This window comes from Lonchura striata, chromosome 9, assembly GCF_050655825.1.
Source record: "Lonchura striata isolate lonStrDom1 chromosome 9, ASM5065582v1, whole genome shotgun sequence".
NCBI lineage: Eukaryota > Metazoa > Chordata > Aves > Passeriformes > Estrildidae > Lonchura > Lonchura striata.
In genome coordinates this window covers 11,301,668-11,328,572 of record NC_140711.1, presented here as the reverse complement: position 1 = coordinate 11,328,572, position 26,905 = coordinate 11,301,668, and the positions used below count along the sequence as shown (strand labels likewise).

Below are 26,905 nucleotides of genomic sequence, written 5' to 3'. Positions count from 1 at the left end.
TTAAGCCAAAGCATTTTGAAAAAGCTCAAAAGTCTGAGCTGCTGTACGTAACCAGATGAGAAGGCAGTAGACCAAAAGGCAATGTTAAGGAAATGAATGTGTGAAATGTGCCAAGAAGATGGTACCAGGCAATCCTTCTATGCAACTGAAGAGCTTTCTAAAAAAGATGTCAAAAACAAAGAGAACAAGATGTGACATCACTGATGACAACAAACTATAATGTAAAAAATTATTTAGTATGAATTAACAAAAGAGTAACCTGCTGTCATCCAAAACTGATTTTAAAAGCTGCATATACAAACATTTATCTTCCTTTTGCTTGACCACAGGAATAACAGTCAAGAAGTTGTTACTGATAATAATACTCTAGGCAGAAAATATTCTGTTGAATACAGTTGTTTGGGTTTTTTTCAGCGGCAGCATAATTTACATCTCATCATTCACAGTTTATAAAAATCATTAACTTAAAATATATTCTGCTGCTGGAAAGGAATTTTTCTTAATACTCTAGCTGTGAAAATTTTGTGATTATTTCCCATTTCTATACAGCATTCATGTAATGTTTTCTGTTACAGAAACATGGGTTTTGATCCAATTTTTAATGAAATTTGAACTACTTTATAACAAGAATGTGTCAGTATTCTGGTGACATTTGTATGCTTCATTGGCCTGCAGGATGCCAGGACAGTGGAAGCAATGGCCTTCCCAAGGGAGATGAAATGTCGATTTGCTGTTCTCCCAGGTTCCCAGCTCTCAAAGTTGGGCTAATCCGGGGCAATACCAGAGAGCATTATCTGGCACTCCTTGTAAAGAAGGATTTGCCAAAGATAGTACAGTAATTTCACCAGAAATTACATTTAAGCCCCTTCTTGGAAGTCTTCTTGCTCTGTATTTACTTCTGGATATATGAGTAGAATTCATGCTCTGCATGTTTTTGTCTTTTATGCTAACCCTGGTCCTACATCACATATGTTCACTAGCCTGACTCCAGTTCCCTGCAGAGAGGCTGAGAGGGAGAGGCAGGGGTGAAAAAGCATTTGGAAGAGGGGCTGATACTGGCAGAAGACCATTTGAAAAATTTTACTTCACAAATTGGCCTTTTAATTTCTGTTTTCATTCAAAGAGGGAAGCTTTATTTCCCTTGGAAGTTTGAATCCCGGAAGTTGTGAGGAGACATACATTATTATTTCTTTGGGGTTTTTGTTTGTTTTGTTGGTTTCAGTTTCCTAAAGCTGTCTTTAACATATTTTTATTTAACAAAACTAAGCCTAAATGAAGACATCTGTCACAGCTCAGAGTGCATTGATCTGCCTTAATTAGGCTTTAATAGTCCCTGACCAGCCTCACCTGCATCCCCCAGCCACATCCTCTCCTCATGGGCCCAGAGCCCCATTTAAGGTCATCCTGAGGCCTCTCTCCTTCCTTAAACCAGCCTGCACCAGGGCTGGTCTCCAGCTGTCCCCCAGCCTTGCCCTGGCCACGGGTCCTTGGTTGCTGGTTCTGTCTCCAAACAGCTCCATCCAGGTGTAATGACTGCTTTCGACTCTCTGCCCTTGTCTTTGCCCTGCCTCGTCCTCGTGGGCTGCCTTGTTTTGGACTCTTGGCAGAACCAGCTGCTGTCCCTGGACCGTTCCTGCCCCTTCCTCAGGTACCTTGGAGCTGGGTCCCCTTTGCAGAGGTTGTTCCAGAGTAAGGAAGGGGTGAGTACAATCTTCAAAGCAGTGAATCTGACAGTGACAATTCAAAGCTGGGAAGCTCTATTGAAGCATTGTTTTCACCTTTTTCATGATTGGTTTTTACAATATTCAGCAGAAATTACAAGACTGCTGTAGAAAGCAGTAAAGTAAATGAAGAGCAAATTGGGATTTTTTTAGCATAGAAAGTAATGTTTGAGTTATAATCAAACTGCATATAACTGAAAGCTTGTATTTTGTAGTTGAGCATTACTCAGGTTCAGCTCAGGAGAAATTTCACTCTAACCTGATAAAGTAGAATTTTCTGGCAAATGGTTAGCTAGTATAGATGGAAAAAGCAGACAAGCCTTCAGGAGAACAATGCTTTATTCAGATCTGAACTAGAAGCAGTGGTCTTCAAAGCTCAATAAAAATTGACGTGTATTTTTTAAAACTGCCTTTAGCGCGCACTGGAGACTACTGATAGCAGCTGGTGAAAATAACTGGTGAGCCTGCTGGGGATGATGCTTTTTGCTGTGTATGTATGGTAAATAAGCCTCAGCCTGTACCTTGGTTTCAAATAGCAGCTTTCGCCCCCTGTTTTGTGGTAGTGCTGCTGTGGCCATAATGATTGCCTAAGGACAAAGACAGATGTGCTGGGTCTTGTCGGACCAAGAAAAGCAGATGGAAGCCTTCCTTCAGACCTGGAGCAGCAGCAGGAGGTGGCTCTGTGCTGTCCTCCCGTGACTGCTTGTCGTGACACGCAGCGGAGAAATGCTCTGATGTGGTACACTTGCTGAGCAAACAGCTACAACAGGTTGCTGTCTTACTACTCCAGTTTATTTTTCACTCTGCTGAAGATGATTGCTTATCAGTCCTCTATTGATAGTGCTCTCTAATCTTCTTTAAAAAAAATCAACGAGGTGCTTGGGATCTGCTTGAGGCTGTATGCAGGGGCTGGGTGGAGCAGGCAGGATTCACATCGTGCTCTGCATGTGCTGAGAGCCTGCACAGCTCCAGCAAGAACAAGTAACAGCCCCGGGCTGCCCTGTCCCACAGGCCATCTCCAGGGCAGGAATCGCCCACTTCAAAGGCCACCCCTGGGAACAGGGCAGAGGGCTTGCGATTGGCAAGGAATGAGCACCAGCAAGGGCATAAAGATAGTGCTCAGCCATCTGTAGGGGTGTTCATGCAAACTTTCTAGGACTTGTTCAGGTTTCTGGGGATCTTCCAGCTTTCTAGGTAGAAGGGCAAGTTTTTCATCCATTAGTTAGATGAACCCTCCCACTTCTGAGAGTCAAAGAATTCCCATGGGGATTGCCCTGGGGACCTTTTCCTCCTCTTCTAAAATCTTGTGAGAGTCTATTTGCAGCTTTTTCTTTCAGCAACTCACTAATGTGTATTTCTGCTACTTGTCACATTTATTCCGATTATTCATTCTGTGTTCAAATTTTGGTCCATGTCCCATGAGCTTGAGAAATATATTTTTTAATTACTTTCCTTGTTCTCTTTACTGGCTTTCCATCTGAAATATAATGGTCTCTGGCAGCTTTCTGGCTTTTGGCACTGCAGAGTACCTAGATCAGTTACAACAAGGTGACTTGGCGTTCTGCGCAGCCGCCTGTGAGGATTTCAGCCAGGCCTTTGCTTGATTAATGAGCACTGGCCTATTCTCGAGATAAATTCATGCTGGATTTTGCCCAAGGGCTACAGAGTGGGCACTCCAGGGAGTTTAGTGGAAGAAATCTGTACTTGAAATGACTTTTCTTTGAGATCTGTTTACTTAATGATTGCTTGCATTAAGGTAATACCAGTGATAAGGAAGAAAAGGCAGTCAAAATTGTCAAACACATTAATTAGATTTTTTTTTTTCCTCCTACTTGTGTATTACAGCTGGTTTTCTCTTGGAGGAAAGATTACATGGCATGCCCTATGCTGGGCCAAGTCCCTGAGGTAGGTGGGCGCTCACAGGGTGTTTGCTTGCATCTGCATGGTGCTTGTCAGCAATGCCACTTGTACATCAGGGGCTTGGCACTGAGCAGCAATCCCCCCTCCTGCCCCTCCCAGAGCTACTTTCCTTTGTGATGACTGGCATATCCCTGTTGATATCAATCACCAATCAAGTGTATGAGCATATTTTAGCTGATTTCCTAAAAATCAATGCGTGACAATTTTACTTGCATGCTGCTCTCCCAGTAACTTTGGCATCAACTGACCAGTTTCAGTCTCTGCCAGAAGCAAGTGTTGCTTGTGGGCTGCAGCCCCACCACCTCCTGCAGCTGCCATCCATGGTCAGCCTGCCTGGTGAGGGGAGCTGCTCTGTGCCACTGATGGGAATGGCCAGGGTGTGCTTGGCAGTCCCAGAGCTGAGCCCCAGTTCTGGAGACAGCAGGATACCAATTTGTTCTAAAGGGCCTGGCCAGCAGTGCTCATTTGTAGCTGTGCCCCCTTCTCAGCTGGGGCTGTGTAGCAGTGGGTTTGTGAAGACACTCATGAGCTTTACCTGCCCCTACCACGTGCTGGTTCTTTTCTAAACTGCAGGTCAAATAGGGCTGGGGGGAAGACTTCAGGGAGACTTGACATCCTTAGGTTGAAAATGAGGGTAAACAAGCAATGTGTAAGGAATGTGCCAGGCAGGTGACGAGTGCTATGATTAAACCTGATACTCAGACCAGGCAATCGGAGTTAATTTTTCTGCTATTCATGACTTCTACATCTATAAGGAGTTGGACAACTGTTTTGATGCACCATTGGGGGATGGGTGTTGAAATACTTAGCAAAAAATTCTACTGAGAATATAAACTGTGCAATATTTGAATGCTTCTGTTGCTGTATCAGTGTTTCTCTGAAGGAATCATATGTGATTCTGAAAATCCCAGGTTCATTTGCAGAAGGAGAAGAAATAAATGGATATGTGCACAAAAAGTCAATGTACTGAAATGAAAAAGCAACATAAGACAAAACACAATATGTGTGTTTTTAGAGTATCTGTCAATCTAAAGTAATAAATAAGTAAACAGAACCTTTTTAATTCGTTCAAGTGAATCCCTTTCAGGGCTGAATTAACTAAAGCATATCTTTATGAAATAACCCTCATTATATAAATCAGTGTGCTGATGGATTACTGATTTTGCAGCCAAAAAACCTCACCACTATAGGTGTGAAGTTTCCTGATCATCTAATAAATTGATAACTTTGAAGCCTGGTTGTGACAATTCAAATGTCATCACTATTAAACAAGTTGCCAAAATGCAAACAACCATCCTAAGTCATTAAAATGTAATTATAAAGGACAGCTGGGTCTACTATCAATCTGGGCTGTGGGGACTCATAATGGGGAAAAATATGAAATTTTCACACAAACAGAATGAGATTGCTGAATGTGCCAAGCCCAGCTCGGGAAGCAGGGGAAATTTCAGTGCATGCACAGTTATTGGTGCTCACAGAAGGCTTGCATTGCTGAGATGGACACAGGAGTCAGAGGCAGTGTGACATCCATCAGATGTCTTCCCTCTTTGCATATATGAGGAGTCCTTTTGCCTATTACCAGGATCTGCCTTGCTAATGAGGGGCAGATAGGCTGGGTGGCAGCTACAGTCTAGCAGAAATGCCTGTGAAATGGGACTAAATTTGCTCTAGTGTGGAATGGCAGTGCAGGTGGTGTAATTGTTTGGAAAACTAGGTGGACTCTAAGTGATAATGGAGGTTTGCTTTTTGGCTCAGAGGAATGAAGGAAAAAGTGACTATAAGGCTTTTCAGGCATAGACCTGATATGTTTATGAAAGCTGTGTTTAGTTGTACTGATAACAAAGTTATTGAACTTTATTTTTTATGTTTATTATTTTCCTGTTACTTTGATAAGGCCATGATGTGGGCAATGAGCCCAGTCCCTGCTACGTGTGGTATAGCTCTAAATTCCCATTGGTTTCAGCTCCATCCCAGTAGGTTCTATCTTTAATTCAGCAATGCAGCATGCAGTCAATGAGATTTACTGCTGATATGCACCATGGAAAGGGTGGAAGGAACTAGAACTGTGATACTGCTTCATTAAAATAGTAACCCCAAAAGGAGGCCCTGCAGTCTTTTGGTGTTTTATTTATATGCATTATGGCGCTACAACAGCTGCTGGCTTCCATAATTAAGCCCCATTTTCCCTAAATGTGGTGGAAATGATAAAATGAGTGAGAAATGCTGATCACTGGTAAAATTCTAAAAGGAATCTTCCATGTTATATATCTTGATGTATGTAACAACTCAAGTATTGGATAGCTTGTTTTTTTGAAGCTTTTATAAACCTGAATAGAATAAAAAATATGTATGAATTCTTGTGTCTAATGTGAAATAGCAGGGTTTTTTTTTTCTATATATGTCAGCCTATAGCATATCTTCTCAAAATGGAGTTGCAAATAATTGCAAGGTGTGTTCTAACTGATTGGTGTTCCTAAAAATATTTAGGTATCAAATTAATGCATCTTTTTTACACCTATGAAGTAAATCCTTGTGGTGCCTTGGGGCATTCATTGTACTGAAAAACGTTACCTTTATTCTCTCTGAGGAATGCCTGCTATTGCATATGGGTGTTCACAAACCATTCATTTCCTTCCTTTTGTGTACTTGGAAATGATCTAATAACTGAGTGGTATGCTGTAATTATCTACCTTTCACTTTTGTAAATTATAATTTTTGTTTGTTTTGAAATGAGAATCAGTTGGTATGGAGCTTAGAAAAGCATTTAAGATTATGAACTGTTTCTAATGAACAGATTGTTTTCTGATGCAAATGGAAAGCCAAGTTGAGAGAGGTTTCTCTTTTTTATGCAGAAGGATGCAGCCTCTCAACAGGCTTTGTCCTTATTTTTTGGCAGAATTGGTCTGCCCTACTCAAAAGCATAAACAAGCCTCAGCCTATCAACAACAGAAATGGGACACCAACCTGCCAAATATAGGGAAATGAATAAACGGAAGAACAATAAAAGTCAGTAAAGTAGGAAATCTCATGTGGTGTGAATGATTTCCTATATAGTGTAAGCAAGTTTTTTCTGCTGTTTGTTTCACACAGCTACGCTAAGGATGAATAAATTTTTGTCACCAATGCTGTTATGAAAAGCATACAAATTTGAGAGATCACACTGGCTAATGGGCAGAATGGTTATTTTGGAAGGAAAAATAAGCTTTCCTACAATTTTCATTCACTATCTCCCAATGTGAGATACAATTTACTGCAGGTTTAGGAAATTAAATGTTAGTTTTCCATGTGTACTGAAGAGGTTTGGAAATTAACTTAGCAAAGGTGAAGATACTTGGTATTTCTCAGTGCACAGTGAGAGTTGGCAAGATGACATTGTAAAATATCCTTAGTAATAGGCAGTTAGAAAGTCTGCAGGGGATGAGGTCAAAGAAGGGTTAGCAGCTGACATCAAATCAGAAGCCAGATGTGCTGACCCTTAATCATAGGCTTTTGCAGACTTTTTTTGTACTGCAATTCAGCATAACATTATTGAATTCACCTTTAGATTAAGCTGGTCTGCTTTGACATATACAAGCCCATATGCAAGTTAATGGCTGTGTCATCCACTTCATTATGCAAGCTTTGATAACAGAGCAGCAGGTGACCTCTGCAAGGAGCACCACTTTTCAAGGTCCTTAACCATTTGCATTTTGGTGAACAGGAAGTGGCACTCCCCATTTAGGTCACGTTGGATCATTAGTTTTACATATACAAATTAAAACTGGGAATTGTCATTTGCCACACCATTTTTTCTTCTTGAAGAATTACTTAAAACATTTAATTCTTATGAAAGTTCTCTGCTTCTGTACCAGTGCAAAATTTTTGGCTTTGCAGAGGATGCATTCTTAAAAGACTGTAGTTTCTGCAAAGGCATAGGTGTTAGTGGGCTAAAACTAAACATGGTCAGAAATTTTTAAGGAGCTAAAAATAAAATTTTAAAAAAATAAAGGTCTGGGAATAACAAGGCTAAAAACATGCATGCAAACCCTAGCTGTTCCATGTTGCTTTTATATGCTTCTGCAGTCTTAGCTTGTGAGATTATTCTGCAGGGTATTTTTGCATTAGAACTGGAGTGAAAGGGGGCTTCCTGTGGTGCAATTCCTGCTAGTTTAACAAATACTTTTGGGTTGCTAATATAAGCTTAAAATAACACAATATTGATGTAATGTTATCTTTATTCAGAGGCTGTGCTTCTGACTTGCTCACTTACACAGTGCTTACTCAACAAACCGCACAGTAATCGGTAGTATTAAGGTCAATGGCTACAGATCTGTCTCTCACACTGAGCACTAGAGATGACATTTTCTGAATATTGCACCAGGAAACTCATTGCTGATTCCCCTGAAGCTACTTACCTTTCATGCAGCTGTGGGAAAGGATTTAGCCAGGAGCTGGCCAGTGGGTTTATGACCTTTGTAGTCTTCACTGTGCAACTCACATCCTGAATAAGGCAAGTAGGCAAGACAGGGGGCTTGTTTCTTACACTGAATAATATCTGACCTTCCAGTGAGGTGTCTTCAGTGGGAATTGTGTGTTCCTTCAATGGATGACCCTGATGGCATCCTTAATGACCTGGAAACCCACATAAAATGTTATCATCACAGCTATTAGCATAATATTCCAGTTCTCAGATACTGAAACTGCAGAACTCAATGGTCTTGATATCTCCTGTTCACAAGGCAAGGGGAGGCACATGTATGAGCCAGACTTTTCCCATGCCTGTTTTTATGCTGCTTTCTGAATTTCTTAGCTCCTATTTCACTCTTACTTTTGTATTCTGTCCTTTATTCCTATTAACTGTTGCTGTGGGAAAGCACAGTTCAATTACTTTAGCACTTATACCTGAATTTGTGGTACTTATTTCATGTGTATGAGGAGTTTCAAGCCAGTAGGGTTGGGTGATTTTGTCTTCTCACAGGAGTTTCACCCATGAGTTTGGTCACTTCATTTCTGAGGAATGCAGCTGTTTAGGAAGTCTGTCATCATAGATTAAAAGAAAATGGCTCTTTAATGCTGCTTTCACTCGGACAGCTTCTAGTTGCCTGAGAAGCCTCTACTTTCTGGTGAAGACTTTGCACCTCTAAACAGATATATTTCACTTGCAAGTCTTAAGTCTTCAAAACATAAACTTACTTTATATAGGCTGTGCTTTCTCTTTGAAGCTTGATTTGCAAAGGTCATGGATATAAAATACAGGATTTATAAACCATGGGAAAGGCATCTATGTTGTGCCACTACTCTGCTGGGACAAGAAGCGCTGCATGAATCTCCAGCTGCACAGAACGGGGGGACATTGCACTTTATCAGCTGTATGCTCATGAAAAAGACACCCAACAAGTAACTGCTAGTTTATTCTCTTTCTGAAGTGACTGATGCCAGTATCAGTCAGCAGGCTCAGCCTGATGCACCTTTTCATACCTTGGTTTTTAAGTTTCCCCGCCACTAAAAGAAAGGCAGTGAGGAGAATTCCTGCCAAACCCAGAGCACAGCTGTGCTGCTTGGTGGTGCTGTGCTCTGCTACAGCACATACCTGCAGGACCTTAGTGAGTCTGTATTTAGGACATTAATGTCATTTTGCAGACTGGACCCATGTTTTACACTGCATTTGCTACAAAACTCTAAAGCACCAGAAGTGCACTCTACAGTATTCTACAGAAGGTATTCTACAGTAGCTTAATTAATGTTTAGACATTTGAAGCTAGTTAAATATGAAACTGTTTCATAATGAGAATGAATTCCTCTGAGGTACTATTTTTTATTACTTTTTCTACTGCATGGCCAGCTTTGGACTGCAGGTTAAGAACAAAAGCTGGATGCTTCTGCTGGAATTTTCCATCTAGAAATAATTACTGAGGGCAATGCTGTAACTTATCTTTCCATTCCAGACGTGACAACCTTTTCAGGTGATTAGAGGGAAGCAGACCTCTCCATTAAATTTTTTCAGGTTGTTCTGCAGATTCAGGAAGACATTTATACTCTCTTCATGTATTTAAGTTGATCTTTGTCATTCTGTGGCCTGAAACATCTGTTTTAAACAACAAAAGCAGGGATTATTAATCACTATTCTATAGGAAGGATTTAATTCAGTAACAAACTGCATAGCTATAGAATCACTCAATAACTGGAGCCTTGCTGATAGCATGGATAAATTGAGGTTTTCATTGTATTGAGATGTCAGTCTTGCATCTGTCATCACTGCTAAAATATTTTTAAAAGCTTAAAAAGCCCAAGAGGTATCCTGTCCCTGGATGAAATACCAAATTCATTTGTTCCTATGTCCTGGGTGCTGTTTTCTGAAATAGCAGAAAAAACAGACAAATAATTATAGTAACTATATTTATAATTTAATCCTGTGAAAGAGGACTAAGTAAGGCAATTGTAGCAATCAGTAGGAACTAGTGTATGCTTAGTAGCATGTTCACATTTTCTTTTTGGTGAAAATATTAAAATTGTAAAGATGTGTGATCATTAAAGATTTCTCTCTGAGAGGCAGAGGAACTTCAAATGGGCACAGAAGAGGTATCTGGAAGCAGTCTCTGGATGCTGACAGTAAAAGCAAGGAAATGAGAGCGTGCAAAACATACCCAAATAATGCCAAATTTTTTACTTCATATTTACACTAGTTTTGTACTTGTAACATGAAGCAATAAATACAGAAGTGATCCAAGCATCTAGATAAATCTAACTGCTGCAAACCTGGGGAGATATTGGGTGTGAAAATACATGAAACTATTCCAAATTTACTACTTAAAATCTGGTCCTTGGACTAAGCCCTCAAAGAAAAGAACAAAGATAAGACTTCTGCAGTTTCATATGTAAAACCTCTATAGAATGAGGAAACCTCAGCTTTGTGTTGTGCAGCTCAGCCCTTGAGTTTTGGGCCTTCAGCTCTGGATTTCTGCAAGCACAGGATGGGAAGTTAGGAGTGTGGCCCTGCCAGTCTGTGCAGTGGGCTGAGCAGCACATCTCCTAATCACACTGGGGTTACGTGAAGGGAAACCCTAAAACTCAAACAAATATAAGTGATCTATTTTATCTCTCTCTCTCCCCCCCGCCCCCCACTTTAATAACCATACTGATTTTCCCAGATTTTACAATTGGGATTTACTAGCTCTTCTCAGTCTACCTAAATCCACCAATTGATAAATGCTTTCTTCCTGTTGATATCAGAAAAACAAATGCATGTGTTACCCACTGTGAGACCCTCCTCTCCACAGCTGGGCTCATGTCTTGGGTAAAAACAGCTGCCTGCTGTACTTTGAGTGTGAGCACCAGCATGAGCATGTCAGTCTGTACAGGGAGACCATGGAAACAGGCTGGTTGGCAACTCTGCTTTTTCTGATTGTATGGCAAGGACATGCTGAATCTGCTGTCTGCAAATAAAAATCCCCAGTAATGCTTTGTAGAAAATAATCTAATGCATGTAGGAGGGGAGTATGTATTTATGTAAATCTACTAGAGCATCCTCAAGAATTAATGAGTTTAAAGTGGTTAGGAAAGGCAGCAGTGAATAATAGGTGTGGAGACCTTCTGTTTGTCAGCAGAGACTGCGAAATGGCTGGAGCTGCTCTAGCTCTGTGCATGCCAAGTAGATACAAAATAATTGTCAGCACCAGAAAACCACTTGATAGCAGTAACTCAAGTAATATGTTGTATTTAACTCAAATGTATCAATATCATTAATACTTGTGTGTGCTGGCATGTAAGTACATAGCAAAATAAATTATTTCATTAATGAATATTAGCATGTCCATGGGGGATATTTCTGGAAACAAACTTCCTTTGTTCTCTATGAAGTTGAAGAGAATTAGATATCTGTAGTTCTTTTAAAGTCTGGCTTTTGATGTCCAGAATTGACAAAAAAAAATACTATATTAAGGCAATAAAATTGTGGCAGATCATTTTTTAAATTTCAGTTTATAGGAGCAGTCTGAAAGAGGTAGAAATCCTGCTCTGTTTCTATTACCTGTGTCATGCTGTGTGCAATATTGGTGCAGCAAATAGTTTTTCTAATATTAGCATACATATGAAGGAGACCAGATGTTATGTAGTTTCCATAATTTGGCTTAATTTTAGAAAGAAGTGGCTACAGTTGACAATGCTAACAGCTAGTCATATTTTTTTAATTTGTAGCTGTATGATCTGCAAAGCTGCAGGTCTTGGGGTGGGTACAGATCCTGGCTGAGGAGCAGAAGAGCTTGAGGACTTTCCCACATAAAGAACAGAGCACTTGATCCGTGTTATGTAACTTCAGCAGCTCTGTCAATTGGACATGATATGGTCCATGTCTTCTAAAGAAGCTATCAGAATTGAAAAAATTAAATTCCTGGGTGAATGTTTCATTTGTAATGTTTATTATCAGTAAGTGGCTTCTGTCTCATTTTACTCAATGAGATTTTCTTTAATTCAACTAAAGCAGCTTTTCTATATAAACATGAGTACATGCGTTAGTATTTCCTTTTCTTTCTCTATATATTCTTTTCTTTCTGCTAGAATATTTTCACTGTAAACAGGAACAGTTTACCTTGGCCCTGGAATTAACAGTAACTTGGACCTCCTCAGTTTGCTAATGAAACAGAGTTTTGACTTATATTATTAAAAAAAATATTAAAATGAGCTGAATAACTGTTTTGTGGCCAGATCAACATTGTACTGGAATTGCAGACTTTTCCTATCTCCTTATTTCTTATATTCAGAAAGGACATATTTCTCTAGTAAGGTCAAAAAATCTCAACAGACAACTTTTGGAAGGAAGTTCCAGTATATTTTAAATAGCAATTTTTCAAAGTACTCACTAGAAACAAACAGCCCTGTGACAGATTTATTTAGGGATAAACATGCATACTGGTTTGGTAAACAGCTTTTAGTTGCTTACATTCAAGTTGTTTGCTTTGCTCCTGAAAGACAAAAGTTGGACCTTTTTTATGGCAGTCCTAAAGTAATTTCTAATTCAAACCACATCAGATGGAGGAAAGAAGATGAAAACCAAACACCATTATTTTATCACAGTCTTCTTTTGAGCCTGGCACATGTTAGACATATAATAAACCAAACTCTGAGAATTTTAGTAATCTATGTAAAATTTGACACTAATTGAAGAAAAATCAAACTAACAGACCCCATAACCAAATTGTTTCTTACAGGGCAAAACCAGTGGATTTCTGGGACCAGTATCTTACTCAATTCTAAGCTATCTGACATATTAAAAATAGACAAATTATGTTTTAAGAAGGCAGAAAAGCCTAAGATTTCTTCATGTGGTGTTTTCTTCCTCGTTTTTTGAAGTTGCTATTACCATTACTAAATCCTCTATTGAAAAGAGCAGATCCCCACTGATCATATGTTTCAGCCCCACTGATGCATATGTTTATGGAAATATAATCCACGCTGTTTGGCCTTCCTGATCTTCAAAACCTTCAACCCCATTGCTTAATACACAATCGGCTATTCTGTTCCTTGAATCAGGTTAGTGTTTCTAACCTGAGAAATCAGTGTTTTCTAGCCAGCTCTTTGGAGTGGCCAGGACATTCCAATGTTATGGGGCAGGTGGGCAGTTCTGGTGGCTGCTGCCCTTTGAGCTGCCCACACATCTCAAGGGTTTGCACAGAACTGCTGGGAAAGCATCCCCAGTCCATGCAGGACCTCTCTCCTTCTCCTGGTTTGCACCTTCAACTGAATCTATAAAATATTTACAGGAGCCAGGATCAGGCATTTTAAAGAATATTCTTGCTCATGACTTACTAATTAAATGTGATCTTATTTAAGCAATAATAATAATGATGTTCCACATAAGTAGAAGTTATTAACTTCCATTAGGCTGAAAACAATTTCTTCGGCAAGGTCCCTAAAAATGACTGTTCTAATTTGGCATGTTTGAGTAGTAATTATTGTAGTAACATTTTAAATGCATAGGGTGCCTTTCATTTTAAATAGCAAACCTGAAGTAAGTAGAGGTAGAAGTTGAGAGAAATTAATGGATTTTGACTAGACTATTCAGAACAGGCTAGAAAAGGAAAATTTTGAATAGTGTTTAAAAAATGTAGTTTGGGTTGCTCTTTCATGCAGACAGATCTCAAAACAATTGATAGGATTTTGTCTAAGGTTTGCTAAATTTGCTTTTTGTCTGACATCAGTCAAGAAAATGTTGAGTCCTGAAAGCATGAAAAAAATTTAATATTATGAAAATGGGTTTTAAATTCTTTTAGTGCCTTCCTTTGCATGTCCAAATGTATGAACTTCCAGTCATACTTACTCATCAGTGGGCATATATGACAGTAAATATTTTCATGTTTTATACACACTGCCCTGCCACCCACCCTGCAAATCCTCCCCAAATGCAGATAAAACCTTCTGGCAACTGAGGAACACTAAAACATAAAGCACAGTAATTAACATGCATAAGTTTGTGCTTATGCCATATTTTTATATTTAAAATTTAAAGGGGGCTTGCTGAAAACCTCCATCTGATGACCCTCACTTGAATCAGCTGCAGGTGCATCTAGAAATCAAGGGAAAACAGGCTTTGGATAAAACTTGCCCCTGAGTACTTTACCATACACCTTCATCCCTGATGTAAGGCCTTCTCATGGGGGTCGTGGTTAAAAATGTTCAACAGAAATTTGCAAAATGGAAGTGATGACAGAAGAAGACTGGTAACAACTACTTCCAGGTCAGGTGATTTGAAGATGAGTCCAGTTTAGACCATCTTCTTGCTATGGAAGATGTCCCAGTTACCTTTTCTGTGAGATTTATTCCAATATGCAAAGGCATTTTGTGTGAAAGGAGTAATGAAAACCAGTGTATAAATAGTGAAATCATTACCTAGTGCTGCTTGCATCACACACGAGCATATGGATATTTTCTGGGTCTTGTCCCAGAAACTGTTGAGATTTTATGGTTTAGGAGAGGTGTGGGATTCTAAGCAAGTCATTGACTCATTCTCTGTCCAACAGCATTTAAAAAAAAAATAATTGAAATTCTTACTGCAGTAACTGAATAGGATATTTGGCAGGTGCCTAAATGTTCCTGGTTAAATAATGCAGAATTTACATCATTATTTAAGAAACCCTGAGTATTTCTTAAATAGAATAGCCCAGGCTATGGATTCAAACATGGAGTTAGCAGTTATCAAAGAACCCTTACAGGACCAAGTAAAATTAATCTTAAAAGCATAAGCATGTGTGCTGCATCCTACCAAGGTCCATCTGGGTGCTCCTTGGTGACAAAGACATGTACAGGAGTAATATCCATAAACAGTGGCACATCCCTAAGCATACTCCCAGCCTCTGTATCTTCTGCAGTCCTGAACTGGCTGCCATATCTTTCTATTGCATGGACAGACTTTCCCAAGTACTTGTCCACTGATTTTTCAAGTCACGGCATTCTGTGGCAATGATTTCACAGGTTTGTTGACATTAAAGAAGTAACTTTGTTTTGAATCTTCTAGTTTTAGTCCATGTTCTTTATCTTTTGTACTGGAACGATCAATCCTTTTCACCTTCTCCATGCCAGGAATGATATTTCTAGGTATCTGTCACATCTCTTCTCAGACACTCTTTATCTAGTCTGAAAATCTCAGTCTGCTAGCTCAGTTTGTGCTATCTTTAATAATGTACTATTATCTTTTTCCAATTCTTTATTATTGTTTTCAAGTCCAGAAAGTAGAATTTTTCCACAGTAGGCAAGGGCAAGATGTACAATAGATTGTGAATGTAAAAAAAAAGTCTCTATTTTGTTTTCTCTCCTTTACATGATCAATTCTAATCTTCTGTTTGCTTTTTGACTACAAAAGTGTTGAGCTGATGTTTTTAAAGAGTTAACTCTTACAATTCCAAGACCATCTTCAAAAGGAGCTGTAACTATATTGGAGTATGTCACTAAATATGTAAAGTCAGAATTGCTTTTTCCTGCATGTGTTTAAGCTCACTCTTTTATTGCCCAGCATCACATAGTGCAAGGAGGCTTTTCTGCAACTCTTTGAACCTTCTTTGAAAGAGCAGAAACCAAGGAAGTATGTTCCATTTACAATCAGCAGGTCATGATTAAGCTTGATCATATCACACAAGGGAAAGCTCAAGGAATTCTGAATCACAGCTGGAGCCTGTGAAATGAGTCCATGTCTTCTCAGGATGATAAAAATCAGTAAATTTTGCCCACTATCATTGAACATAAGTCAGGTCTTTAGATAATCTCAACTGCTAAACTCCTTGAAGAAAACCAGAGTAAATCTCCTTCTTCTCTAGAAACCGTTGCTTAGTCTTTGCTCTGTTATCCCATTTTTCAGTCTTCCATTCCTGACAAGCACAACTGAGGAATCATTCATGTTCAAACACCCACAACACATCCTCCTTAGAAGTAACCAGCCCTGGGGCCAGACTGAGTGCAAGGCCAGCAGCCAAGGCAGATGGTGACAGCAGTGTCCTGCTGGGCAGGGCTCTGGTCCAGGCCACGGAGCCCCAGCCCGGCTAACCCACCTGCACGGCACGGGCTGGAGCAGGGCTCAGCACAGCCCTGCTCCCTTCGCTCCTCTCCAACAAAGCAAGGCTCTTGTTCCTGATTCCTGCCTCAGAAGGATTTCCCCAGTGGGATCCTGTAGGGATAAGCATGTTGGGATCCTGTAGGGATTAGCATGTTGGGATCCTGTAGGGATTAGCATGTGTTTCCTCCTTTTCCTCTGTAGCTGTTAAACGGCGCTGTGGGCAGCAGCAGGCACATTACCTTCTGCTTTATTGAGCATTCAGGGTTAAACACTGACACCTCAAAGATGAAATAAAGCTGACTGAGCAAGACCAAGACTGCTGCTGTCACCGAGTAACCATGGAAAAACCCTTCTATTTGGCTTTAATCTTCATAACTCTGTGGACTTTGCCACAGTGGTAAAAAACCCAAATCAAACCCCTGTGGACCTATGAAACTCTCTTGCTCAGTCAGAAACTCAAGACCATTGCTTTAAGCTATGCACAGACAAAACTTATTATAAATTAGATAAAAGATTCTGTAACTTGTCCTTTGAAATTCATGCTCCAGGCAATTTTATCTGTGGTGAAGGAGACAGAATTAAAGCACAAAAAAAAAAAAAAAAAAAATCTCTGAAGCATCACTACAGTTTTTGAACTTATTACAGCATGAAAATATAAAGATAATAGATGCAGAGCTGAAGGTTGATCAGTGTAGTCTGGGAATTATCAAAAAGTCTTACTGAGCTTGCTGTTAGTTTAGTGATACTTCAGTTGGGATATCCATATTCCCAATGGAAAGCCTAGGAATGATGTTTTATCTTTTCTGGCTTCTTTAATCAAAGACACATGAAGCTATACAGGGAGGTACTAATGTACAAAAAAAATATAATCTCTATGAATTAATTTCGATCACTAGAACATAAATATTTCATATCAATAATGTTCTCTAAATGCTGTTATAAATAAGTGTTTTACACATGAACTGGAGAATACATGATAGAAAAATTCTTAGTGAGTGAAATATAGAAAAGATGCCTTGAACTTTTCTAGTCCTCATTATTGTGATACAGTGGGATACAGCTGTCAACATAACAATATAATACACTTGAAGATTCTAATTAGTCATTCCATATATGTTCTTGGTTTGCTTCAAAGAGATAATGGTAGAAGTCAGTGATACAAAATATATAATCATGGTATTACTACCATTCCTTTAACGGAGAAATCAAACATCTTGTTTACTTAAGTAATGATTTAAGTAGTTAAGAAACAGCCACACTATTTTTGAAGGAGGAGTTATGCAAATTTCACCCTTATTGTTGATTGGAGAAAAGTAAATATTACAAATGAGCTTAAAAAATAAAATATGCAATCAACTCAAGCCAGGGATGAGGCCCAGAGCATACCTGTGTTGGTGTGATGGACACAGAGCTGGGCTCTTCTCTGTAGTGCCCAGTGTCAGGGTGAAAGACAACAGCCACAAACTGAAACATAGGAAATTCTATTTATACATAAGAGAAATTTTACATTAAAAAAGCATCAGGGTTCCCTGCTCACCTAATTTGGGTACAGTAGAAATGGGCTGCAACTGAGGAGGCCCTGTAGCACCTGGCTCCCCTTCCCTGGCCGAGCAGCTTCCTGCTCCTGGACAGCTTGGTTCCAACTCAGCAGGAAATGAAAGAAAATAATGTTCAGAAAGTTTTGATTTCCTGGCCTGAGTTTTCTTTTGGGGGGGGTTATTTGTTTTTTATTATATTCTGCATAGAAATAGTTTTGTTTTAACTGAAGAGTTGGGTGTGGAAAATGAAATCAAGCACTCTAACCCCAGCTGGGAGTTGAGGTTAGAGGGAGCAACTTGTAGGTCAGTTGTGTCTGCAAGGTGAATGGAGGAAGGTGATGAACAAGGGTTGTTCTGCTTTTCTTAGAGACTTACAGTGATGTAACTTCACCTTTGGGGAAGTTTTTATTTTAGTTTGCATCCTTGTGAGTGAGATTTTTTTTAGTGGACCCTAAAATTCTAAAAGATTGTAATAACAAGTCTAACACCCTTTTAACAGAACAGTCGGAAAGTGAGCAAAGTGCATAGAGATGTATCTGAGGAGAGAAAGGTTGGGGGAAAATGTCATAAAAGCAGTTGATGGCAGAGGCAAAAAAAAAAATCAAGAGCCTATGACAATCACCTGAGAAATGAGCAGTGGTTTTATTGCTTACTTCATTAAGGGTGCATGTTGAGTCTTAACTTCTACATTTACTTATTTTTGCAGCTAGCTGAGAATCTATATGTAAAGAGGTAAAGGTGGCTTCAAGGGAAACCAGTCTTCACTGAAAATTAGAGCAGCACTACCTCTTCAGTTACTTTTGGATCCTTGAACTTTTGGACTGAATGTTACTTTTTGCAATTGCCTTCCTGGGATGCCATTTCACCAAGACAGCATTACCAAAGCACAAGTTTTGATCATCTCCCAGTCCTTACTGATCTGCTCTGCTAGGTTCAGGAGAGACAGTGCGAGGACTAATTGTCTCAAACACTTCATGCCTCATGAGGTTACCTGTGCTAAATTAATCTTTCAACCACTTACTAGGGAAGATAAAAGTTAAGAATTTTGACCCTTATCTGTTCTATTATACTTCTTTCCCTTCTCTATATCAAATAATCATGTTGTCTCCAAGAGAATGGATATGGAGATATATATATATATATATGCATAAATATATATGTGTATATATATTCTGAGGTGTATAATCAGGATAGGGGGATGGTTAAAGTGTACTGCAGAAATGAAATTTAGGATTTGGACATGGATGCTAGAAAAGCAACCTCAATTTTGTTCTTGTTTATTGAAGCTGAATTTCTTGTATAGAGAGACATTTATTTATTTATTTACAGTGAATTAAATGTCTTGAATTGTTCTTGGATTGAACTCCTTTGCAATTAGTTACAAAGTCTGAATTCTCAGTCAATCATGGTCAAGGCAGGGGGAGTATTTAAATAGAAACAGTTAAGGGTATGTTCTTCTCTTTGTTGTGCTGGTGTGCACACTTATGTACCTCACAGAGAAGTACAGTACTTCAGAGTTTTAGAACTCAAAGAGCAAGAAAACAATTCCAAGATGTGGTCTGGCATGATGCAAACTAACTTTAAAAAATAGTTTTAAGAATTTGCTGGAAGCATGTTATTGCCTGTTATTTCTGCTGGGCAAAGGACATGAATCTATATATAAAGTTTGGAAACACTTCTGGGACATTTACTGAATCCCCTTGATAACCAGATAAGAAGAACTACCAGATTTTATTTTATCTGCAAAGCCAGCTATCATTGAAGAGTGTTCCCAGGATGAATGGAGCACATTTAAATATACTGTCTGCCCACAAGCTGTGGCTAGGACATGGTATGAACTGAATGAAACTGTTAAGGGAAGCTGAGTGGACATTAGGAAAAGGCTCTTCACTGACAGGGTGGTCAGTCACTGAAACATGTTCCCCAGGGAAGTGGTCAGAACACCAAGTCTGTCAGAGTTCAGGGAGATATTGTCATATGGTTGAGTTTGTCATATGGTTGAGTTTGGGGTAGTCCTGTGAGGAGCACGGCCTTGGCCTTGATCATACATATAAGTATCTTACAACACAAGAAATTCTATGATTATAGGACTCTATTCTGCTTCTACTCTCAAATCCATGTTCCCTGGCATGACACAATGCAAGTCAGATGGTAGTTTTTCTCCATCAAGAGATCATTCCACTTACATGTGCACATCAGTGGAACACCTGCCAAGAGAAAGAATGGGGCAGAGCAAATAAAAGTTATTATTTAATATTAATAACCTTGCCTACTATGTGCAAATTGTTTAATGAAAAAAGTAGCACATTTATTCTGTGCACAAACATGCTTTTCCATGCTTGTAAAGGGACAGGGAGAGGAGGTTTAGAAGCTATCCTCCTGCCACAGGACCTTTTAGCTGTGGATGTATGGGGATGGTGCCCTCTTCTCACAAAACATACCTTGTCATTAATGACAGCCACGATAGCTGATCTTATTAGGCCTTGGGGCTGCAATTCTATCCCACAGCTCCATGGTGTGGGCTGGGGGAGCAATTTCCTGTCCTACTTGTTGGAGGATAGAAATACACTCGGTTTGTACTAATCTTTATCTCTGGGTATGTGTAACAGATTTATTTTCAATACAAATGTCAGGGTTTGTCATGATGAGTTATGGTGTGGAGGAAAGAGTGAGGTGATGATATAGGTTATTGATACAGCATTGTCTTTTTTTCTCGTTCCTTAGCAGCTAGACTCTGCTCTTGCATCTTGTGTTTGGAGAACACCTGCAAACAATTCTGTGCTTTATGGTGTTTTCTACAGGATGATATGCAAGGGTGATTTGTGCTGCTGCTTGTTGTCTTTTCTGGGTGCTCCACGTGTTTCAGCTGTTTCAGGGGCATTTTGACCAAGCAACTGCTCCTCTCAAATAATTGTATGGCCACGATCGATGCAGCTGCAAACTTTATAGTGCAGATGCATTAGAAAAGCCTCCAACGTATTTACCCCGCGTTTGGACCCACAGAATCCAAACGAGAGTATAGTTTTGTGTTTAATTTGAACCTGAAGAGTAGGTGAGAGCACTCGTGGCGCTTTCACCTCGGACCAGCTGCAGTCGTTCTGCGCGGGCAGGGCAGAGCGAGCTCAGGGCGGTTGGAGGCGCGCTGCCCCGCCAGGCCGTGCAGGGTCCCCCGCACTGTGCCAGCGGCACCCGGGCACCCCGCAGGCCCCCGAACCCCGCGGCACGGCCGCAGCCCGCGGGGCGGTCCCGCAGGGGGCAGCATTGAGCAGCGGATGCGGCCGCGGCGCTCCCGCACTTGTTCCCGGGCCCGGGGCAGCGCTGCGGGCGCGGCACGTCCAGCCCCGGCACGGCCGCTCCCGCTGCACGCTCGGTTCAATTTAGCACGGGAGCGACGCGGGGAGACCGGGAACCCGCCGCACAGCCCGGCCTCGCCCGCCATGGAGGCAGCGCCGTGCCGAGTCCTCCCTCCCGCCGGGCCCCTGCTGGGGACCGGCCGCGCTGGCAGCGCCGGGGCCGCGTCTGAGCCCGAGGAGCGAACGAGCCCCGAGCGGGGCGGGCGCGGCCCCGCAGCCACAGCGCCCCCCGCTCCGCTCCCCACGAGGCCGGCGGCAAGGGAAGGGCTGCGGGTAGGCGGGAGCATCTCCCCGCGCGGCTGGGCCCAGCACCGCCACGCTGCAGAGGCCGCCGGCGGCGGGTATGAAAAACACGGCGCTGAATGGCTTCTACGCCTCTTTACTACGCGCCGCGCCCCAGCCCGGCCGGGCGCCGCCGCAGCCGTGACGGACGGGCGGCGGCACCAATGGGGGCGCGGCGGCGGCGGCCCCGCGGCCGCGCTGAATGAGGGCAGGGCGGAGGGCGGAGCGGCGGCGCTGGCCGGGAGCCCGGCGGCGGCTCCGGGGATGGTCCACGCACTGGCGCCGTCACGTGTTCTCCTTGGAGTGAGCCTGAGCCGCGGCGGGCGGAGGGGGCTGGACTGGCGAGCGCGGCCCCCGCCGCCTGTTTTGGTGCGGGGCGCCGGGAAACTCCGAGGAGAAGCCGGCGGAGAAGGAGCCGCGGCGGCGGTGCCCGCTCCCCCGGCGGGCTGGGGCACGGGAGGGGGCCGCGCCGCCGGCCGCTGAGGCGCTGCCGCCTGGAATGAAGAGGAGGAGGAAGAGAGGATGTTCCTTCGGCACTCGGGCTCGCCTCCCCTCCCGCCGCTGCCGGGCTGCGCCGCGTGTGGAAATGGCACTTTCTCTGCCTAACGAGATGGGACTGAATGGGGTCGCCAGCCTCCTCCGCACGCTCGAGCGGGAGCAGCAGCCTCGGCGCTGATATTTGGGGAAGGGGGGTTGTATTGTGGGCGGCATTTTTTTTAAATTTTCTCTTTTTTTTTTTTTTTTTTTTTGGGGGGGGGGGAGGAGAGCGAGAGAGGGGAGAGCAGCGTGTATTTTTGGGTGCAAACCCCGGACTTTGCAAAACAGTCTCCGCCCCCGAGAGGATATTTAATCTGCAACAGAGATCGCTGCTCGCGGAGGCAAACTTGAGCCGGGGAAGGGGTGCAGGGAGCGGAGGAAAGGGACCCCCGCCCCGCTACCGGCCCCGCCGGAGCCCGACCCCTGCAAGGAAAGATGCGTTTTTCATTCCCGGCTGCTCATTTTGGGACGAGACTTTCCTTTGGACTGATCGGGACTGGACTTTTTAAGGACGAGCTTACGCGTCTAAGCGCGATTTGGGCATAAACAGCAACACAAACTCTGATTTGGTGCTGGAAGCTGCCTCTGCCACTGAACAGCTGCTCTCACCCTGCTTCTGTCCCTCCCCCGTCCCGTTCTCACAAGAGGATCCTGAGCTATTTTGCCTTTTTTCTTCTTTTTTTTTTTTTTCCCTTTTTTAAAAAAATTTGGTTTTGCATGAATTTTATTTTAGGTGGTTGCCTTTCCTGGCTAGCTTGGCTGTTTTGGGGTCTTGCAGACTGCAAGCTGCATTAACAGCTCCACCACCTCTCATTATGGCCAGCCCCACGGATAATAACGAGGGCTTCTTCTCAGATGTCAGAAAGGTGGGTTACTTGCGCAAACCCAAGAGCATGCATAAACGATTTTTCGTGCTGAGGGCAGCCAGTGAGTCTGGACCCGCCCGGCTGGAGTATTACGAGAATGAGAAGAAATGGAGACACAAGTCAGGGGCCCCCAAGCGCTCCATCCCACTAGAAAGCTGCTTCAACATCAACAAACGGGCTGACTCCAAGAACAAGCACCTGGTGGCCCTCTACACCAAGGACGAGCACTTTGCCATTGCAGCTGACAGTGAACCTGAGCAGGAGAGCTGGTACCAAGCACTGCTGCAGTTGCACAACAGGGCCAAGGGCCACCATCACCTCCATCACCATCACCACCACCACCACAGTGATGTCACTTTTGGAGGCAGCAGCACAGGACTGGGGGAAGCAGGTGAGGACAGCTATGGCGAGGTAGCCCCTGGTCCAGCTTTTAAGGAAGTTTGGCAAGTAATTCTGAAGCCTAAGGGCCTAGGCCAGACAAAGAACCTGATTGGCATCTACCGCCTGTGCCTGACTAACAAGACCATCAGCTTTGTAAAGCTGAATTCAGATGCGGCTGCTGTGGTGCTGCAGCTGCTCAATATCCGCCGCTGTGGTCACTCTGAGAACTTCTTCTTCATTGAGGTGGGACGCTCAGCTGTCACTGGACCTGGTGAGTTCTGGATGCAAGTGGATGACTCAGTGGTGGCACAGAACATGCATGAAACTATCCTGGAGGCCATGCGAGCCATGAGTGAGGAATTCCGGCCCCGTAGCAAGAGCCAGTCCTCCTCAAACTGTTCCAACCCGATCTCTGTGCCCCTTCGCAGGCACCACGTCAACAACCCTCCACCGAGCCAAGTGGGGCTCAGTCGGCGGTCCAGGACTGAGAGTGTCACGGCCACTTCTCCTGCCAGCGGTGGAGGTACAGGTGGCAAACCCAGCTCTTTCCGGGTTCGAGCATCGAGTGATGGGGAAGGCACAATGTCAAGACCTGCCTCTGTGGATGGTAGCCCAGTTAGTCCCAGTGCTAACCGGACTCATTCACACAGACACCGTGGCAACTCCAGGCTCCATCCTCCACTCAACCACAGCCGGTCCATCCCAATGCCTTCCTCGCGCTGCTCTCCTTCAGCCACCAGTCCAGTCAGCCTGTCATCCAGCAGCACCAGTGGCCATGGCTCCACCTCAGACTGCCTGTTCCCACGAAGGTCTAGTGCTTCAGTTTCTGGCTCTCCTAGTGATGGTGGATTTATTTCTTCCGATGAGTATGGTTCAAGCCCGTGTGACTTTCGCAGCTCCTTTCGCAGTGTAACCCCTGATTCATTGGGACACACCCCCCCTGCCCGGGGCGATGAAGACCTCAACTACATCTGCATGGGAGGGAAGGCCACCTCTTCTTGCTGCAGCCTGGCAGCGCCCAATGGCCATTTCATCCCGCGCACCTGCCACCCTCAGCAGCAGCCCCGCTATCCTAATACACCCTGCTGTCCTCGAGGTGGTAGTGAGGAGGTTGCTGACTTGGAGAAGGCATTCAGAAAGCGGACTCACTCTGCGGGTACTTCTCCCACCATCTCGCACCAGAAAACACCCTCACAGTCTTCAGTGGCCTCCATTGAGGAGTACACAGAGATGCTGCCTTCTTATCCCTGTGGCAGCAGCAGGCTGCCCTCCTACCGCCACTCAGCCTTTGTGCCCACTCATTCCTACCCAGAGGAGTGCCTGGAGATGCACCACATGGACAGTGGCCATCATCGGACCAACTCCGCCCCGCACACGGATGATGGCTATATGCCCATGTCGCCTGGTGTAGCCCCTGTGCCCAGCGGTGGGGGCCCCCCCAAGGGTGGTGACTATATGCCCATGAGTCCTAAGAGTGTGTCGGCCCCACAGCAGATCATCAACCCTGGCAGGGGTGGCCGCCACCCTCCGGCCACAATGGACTCTAATGGCTACATGATGATGTCCCCCAGTGGCAGCTACTCCCCCGACAGCAGCTCTGCGGGCTACGGCAAGATCTGGACAAATGGTGCCGGCCACCACCCAAAACTCTCAGTGGAGAGCAACGAAGGGAAGCTCCCCTGCGGCGGCAGCGACTATATCAACATGTCCCCAGCCAGCGGCTCCACTACCAGCACTCCGCCCGACTGCTACTTCGGGGCTGCGGGGCAGCCGGGGGTCGAGGAGGCGGCCACCGTAGCGCACCACAAACCCATCTACTCCTACTTCTCGCTGCCACGCTCCTTCAAGCACGTGCACCGGCGGGGCGGCAGCAGGCCGGCGGGGACAGCCGAGGAGGGCAGCCCTCAGCCCCGCATCGCGCTCGGCTCCAGCCGCCTCCTTTACGCGGCCGAGGATTCGTCCTCCTCCACCAGCAGCGACAGCCTGGGCGGCGGCGGCGGCCCCGAGGGCGGCCCCCCGCCTCAAGCGCAGCCCCCGCGCAAGGTGGACACGGCCGTGCAGACCAAGGGCCGCCTGGCGCGCCCCACGCGGCTCTCGCTGGGTGGCCCTAAGGCCAGCACCCTGCCGCGGGCCCGGGAGCAGCCCCCGGTGCTGCTGCCCGCGGAGCCCAAGAGCCCCGGCGAGTACGTGAACATCGAGTTCATCGCCGGCGAAAAGCCGCCCTTCCCCTCGGCTGCCCTGAGCATGGCCCTGCCGCCGCCGGGCAGCGAGGCCGCCGAGGAGTACATGAACATGGAGCCGGGCCCGCCGCGGGGCCCCTGCCCGTCCGGCTTCGCCGCCGCGCGGGCGGCCCGGCTCGGCCGGGACTACGTGGCGATGCAGCGGGGGGGCGCCGCGGCCGGCGGGGGCTCCTGCTCGGACTACGCGGACAGCCCGTCCCCCGGCTCGCCCGCCCGCCTGATCAGCTACGCCGAGGTGCGAGGGGGCCGCGCCGGCCCCGAAAAGCCCCCGCCGGCGGCCGCCACCGCTGCGTCCCCGGAGCTGCCGCGGCCGCCGGCCGAGCTGTCGGCGGCGCCGCCGCGCTCCTCCTCCCTGCTGGGGGGCCTGGGCGCGGGCAGCGCCTTCACCCGCGTCAGCCTCAGCCCCGGCCGCAACCAGAGCGCCAAGGTGATCCGCGCCGACCCGCAGGGCGGCCGGCGGCGGCACAGCTCCGAGACCTTCTCCTCTACGCCGAGCGCGGCCCGCGGAGCGGCGGGCGGGCTCGGGGCGCCCTTGCCGTGCGGCGGCGCGGGGGGCGCCGAGGAGGTGAAGCGGCACAGCTCGGCCTCCTTCGAGAACGTGTGGCTGCGGCCCGGCGCGGGGGAGGCGGCCGCCCGCCGGGACCCGGGGGCCGCGCCCGCCCTGGAGAACGGACTCAACTACATCGACCTGGACTTGGTGAGGGACTGCGGCCACCGCCGCCACCACCACCCGCACGCCCCCGCCGAGGCGAAGCAGCCGCTGCCGCCGAAGCCCCCGGGCCAGCAGCGCGGGAGTGGCCACGGTGGCGAGGATCTGAGCGCGTACGCCAGCATCAGCTTCCAGAAGCGGGAGGAGATGTAGGAGCCGGGCACCCGCCGCGGAAGGTGAGCCCGGACGGGGCGGGACGGGGCGCGGCTCCGCTCGGGGAGTGGAAGGACCGCGGGGAGGGGGCTGGGGTCGAGTCTGCTCACGGCGGAGCCTTCCCGCGGGCTGGGAGCATCGTCCCCCGCGGCACCCACGGGTTGGGTTCCTTTCCTTGAGCCTATTGGCCTCACTGCAGCATGTTTTAGTGGCAGAAGCGGGCCGTAGTGCAGCATCCCTGCGTGTGTCCCGCCGCTGGGAGCACCTGCACGGGCTGGGGAGTAATTCCAAAGCAACTCGGACGCTCCTGTTCAGCCGGGGATGCAATACTGTGCTTACCGTGTTGCCACGTTTTTTTTTACTTTTCAGCATTAGCAGTGCTTCAAAAGTGAGTGGGAGAGGGGTGTGCAATCGAGTCACTTCTATTATTGGGCTGGAAACAGAAAACTCCCAGTGTAATCCTGGTTTGGTCAGTGATCACCACACTTGTGTCCAAGAGTAGAGCAGTGAACCGTGCTAACACGCGCGGGCTCAGGGCATTTACCTCACAGAGTTGTGACTAGTGTTAATTGAGCTTTGTTGGAAGAAGTTGTGAGTTTGAAAACAGACTTCAAAGCCTTTAGAGCATCGTATCTATCACTTGTGTTTCAGTTGATAGATACTGTGTGGCTGTCCCTCACCTGCCACA

At 45.2% G+C, this 26,905-nt stretch overlaps 1 protein-coding gene and 1 long non-coding RNA gene across 2 annotated transcripts in view; both read left to right on the top strand.

Annotated features, from left to right (window-relative positions):
- The first annotated feature begins 1,183 nt into the window (after positions 1-1,183).
- LOC146766635 (uncharacterized) lies at positions 1,184-21,353 on the top strand. Its single transcript, XR_014957341.1, has 3 exons — positions 1,184-1,700; positions 3,567-3,626; positions 18,403-21,353. It is a non-coding gene; the product is annotated as an uncharacterized LOC146766635 (long non-coding RNA).
- A 1,192-nt stretch (positions 21,354-22,545) lies between these two features.
- The window catches only part of IRS1 (insulin receptor substrate 1), a 47,568-nt gene continuing 43,208 nt past the window's right edge, over positions 22,546-26,905 (top strand). The window contains exon 1 of the mRNA XM_021553701.3: positions 22,546-26,240. Within this exon, the coding sequence (XP_021409376.3) occupies positions 22,684-26,217 (3,534 nt within the window). The 5' untranslated portion in view covers positions 22,546-22,683 and the 3' untranslated portion in view covers positions 26,218-26,240. The remainder of the gene's footprint in view (positions 26,241-26,905) is intronic.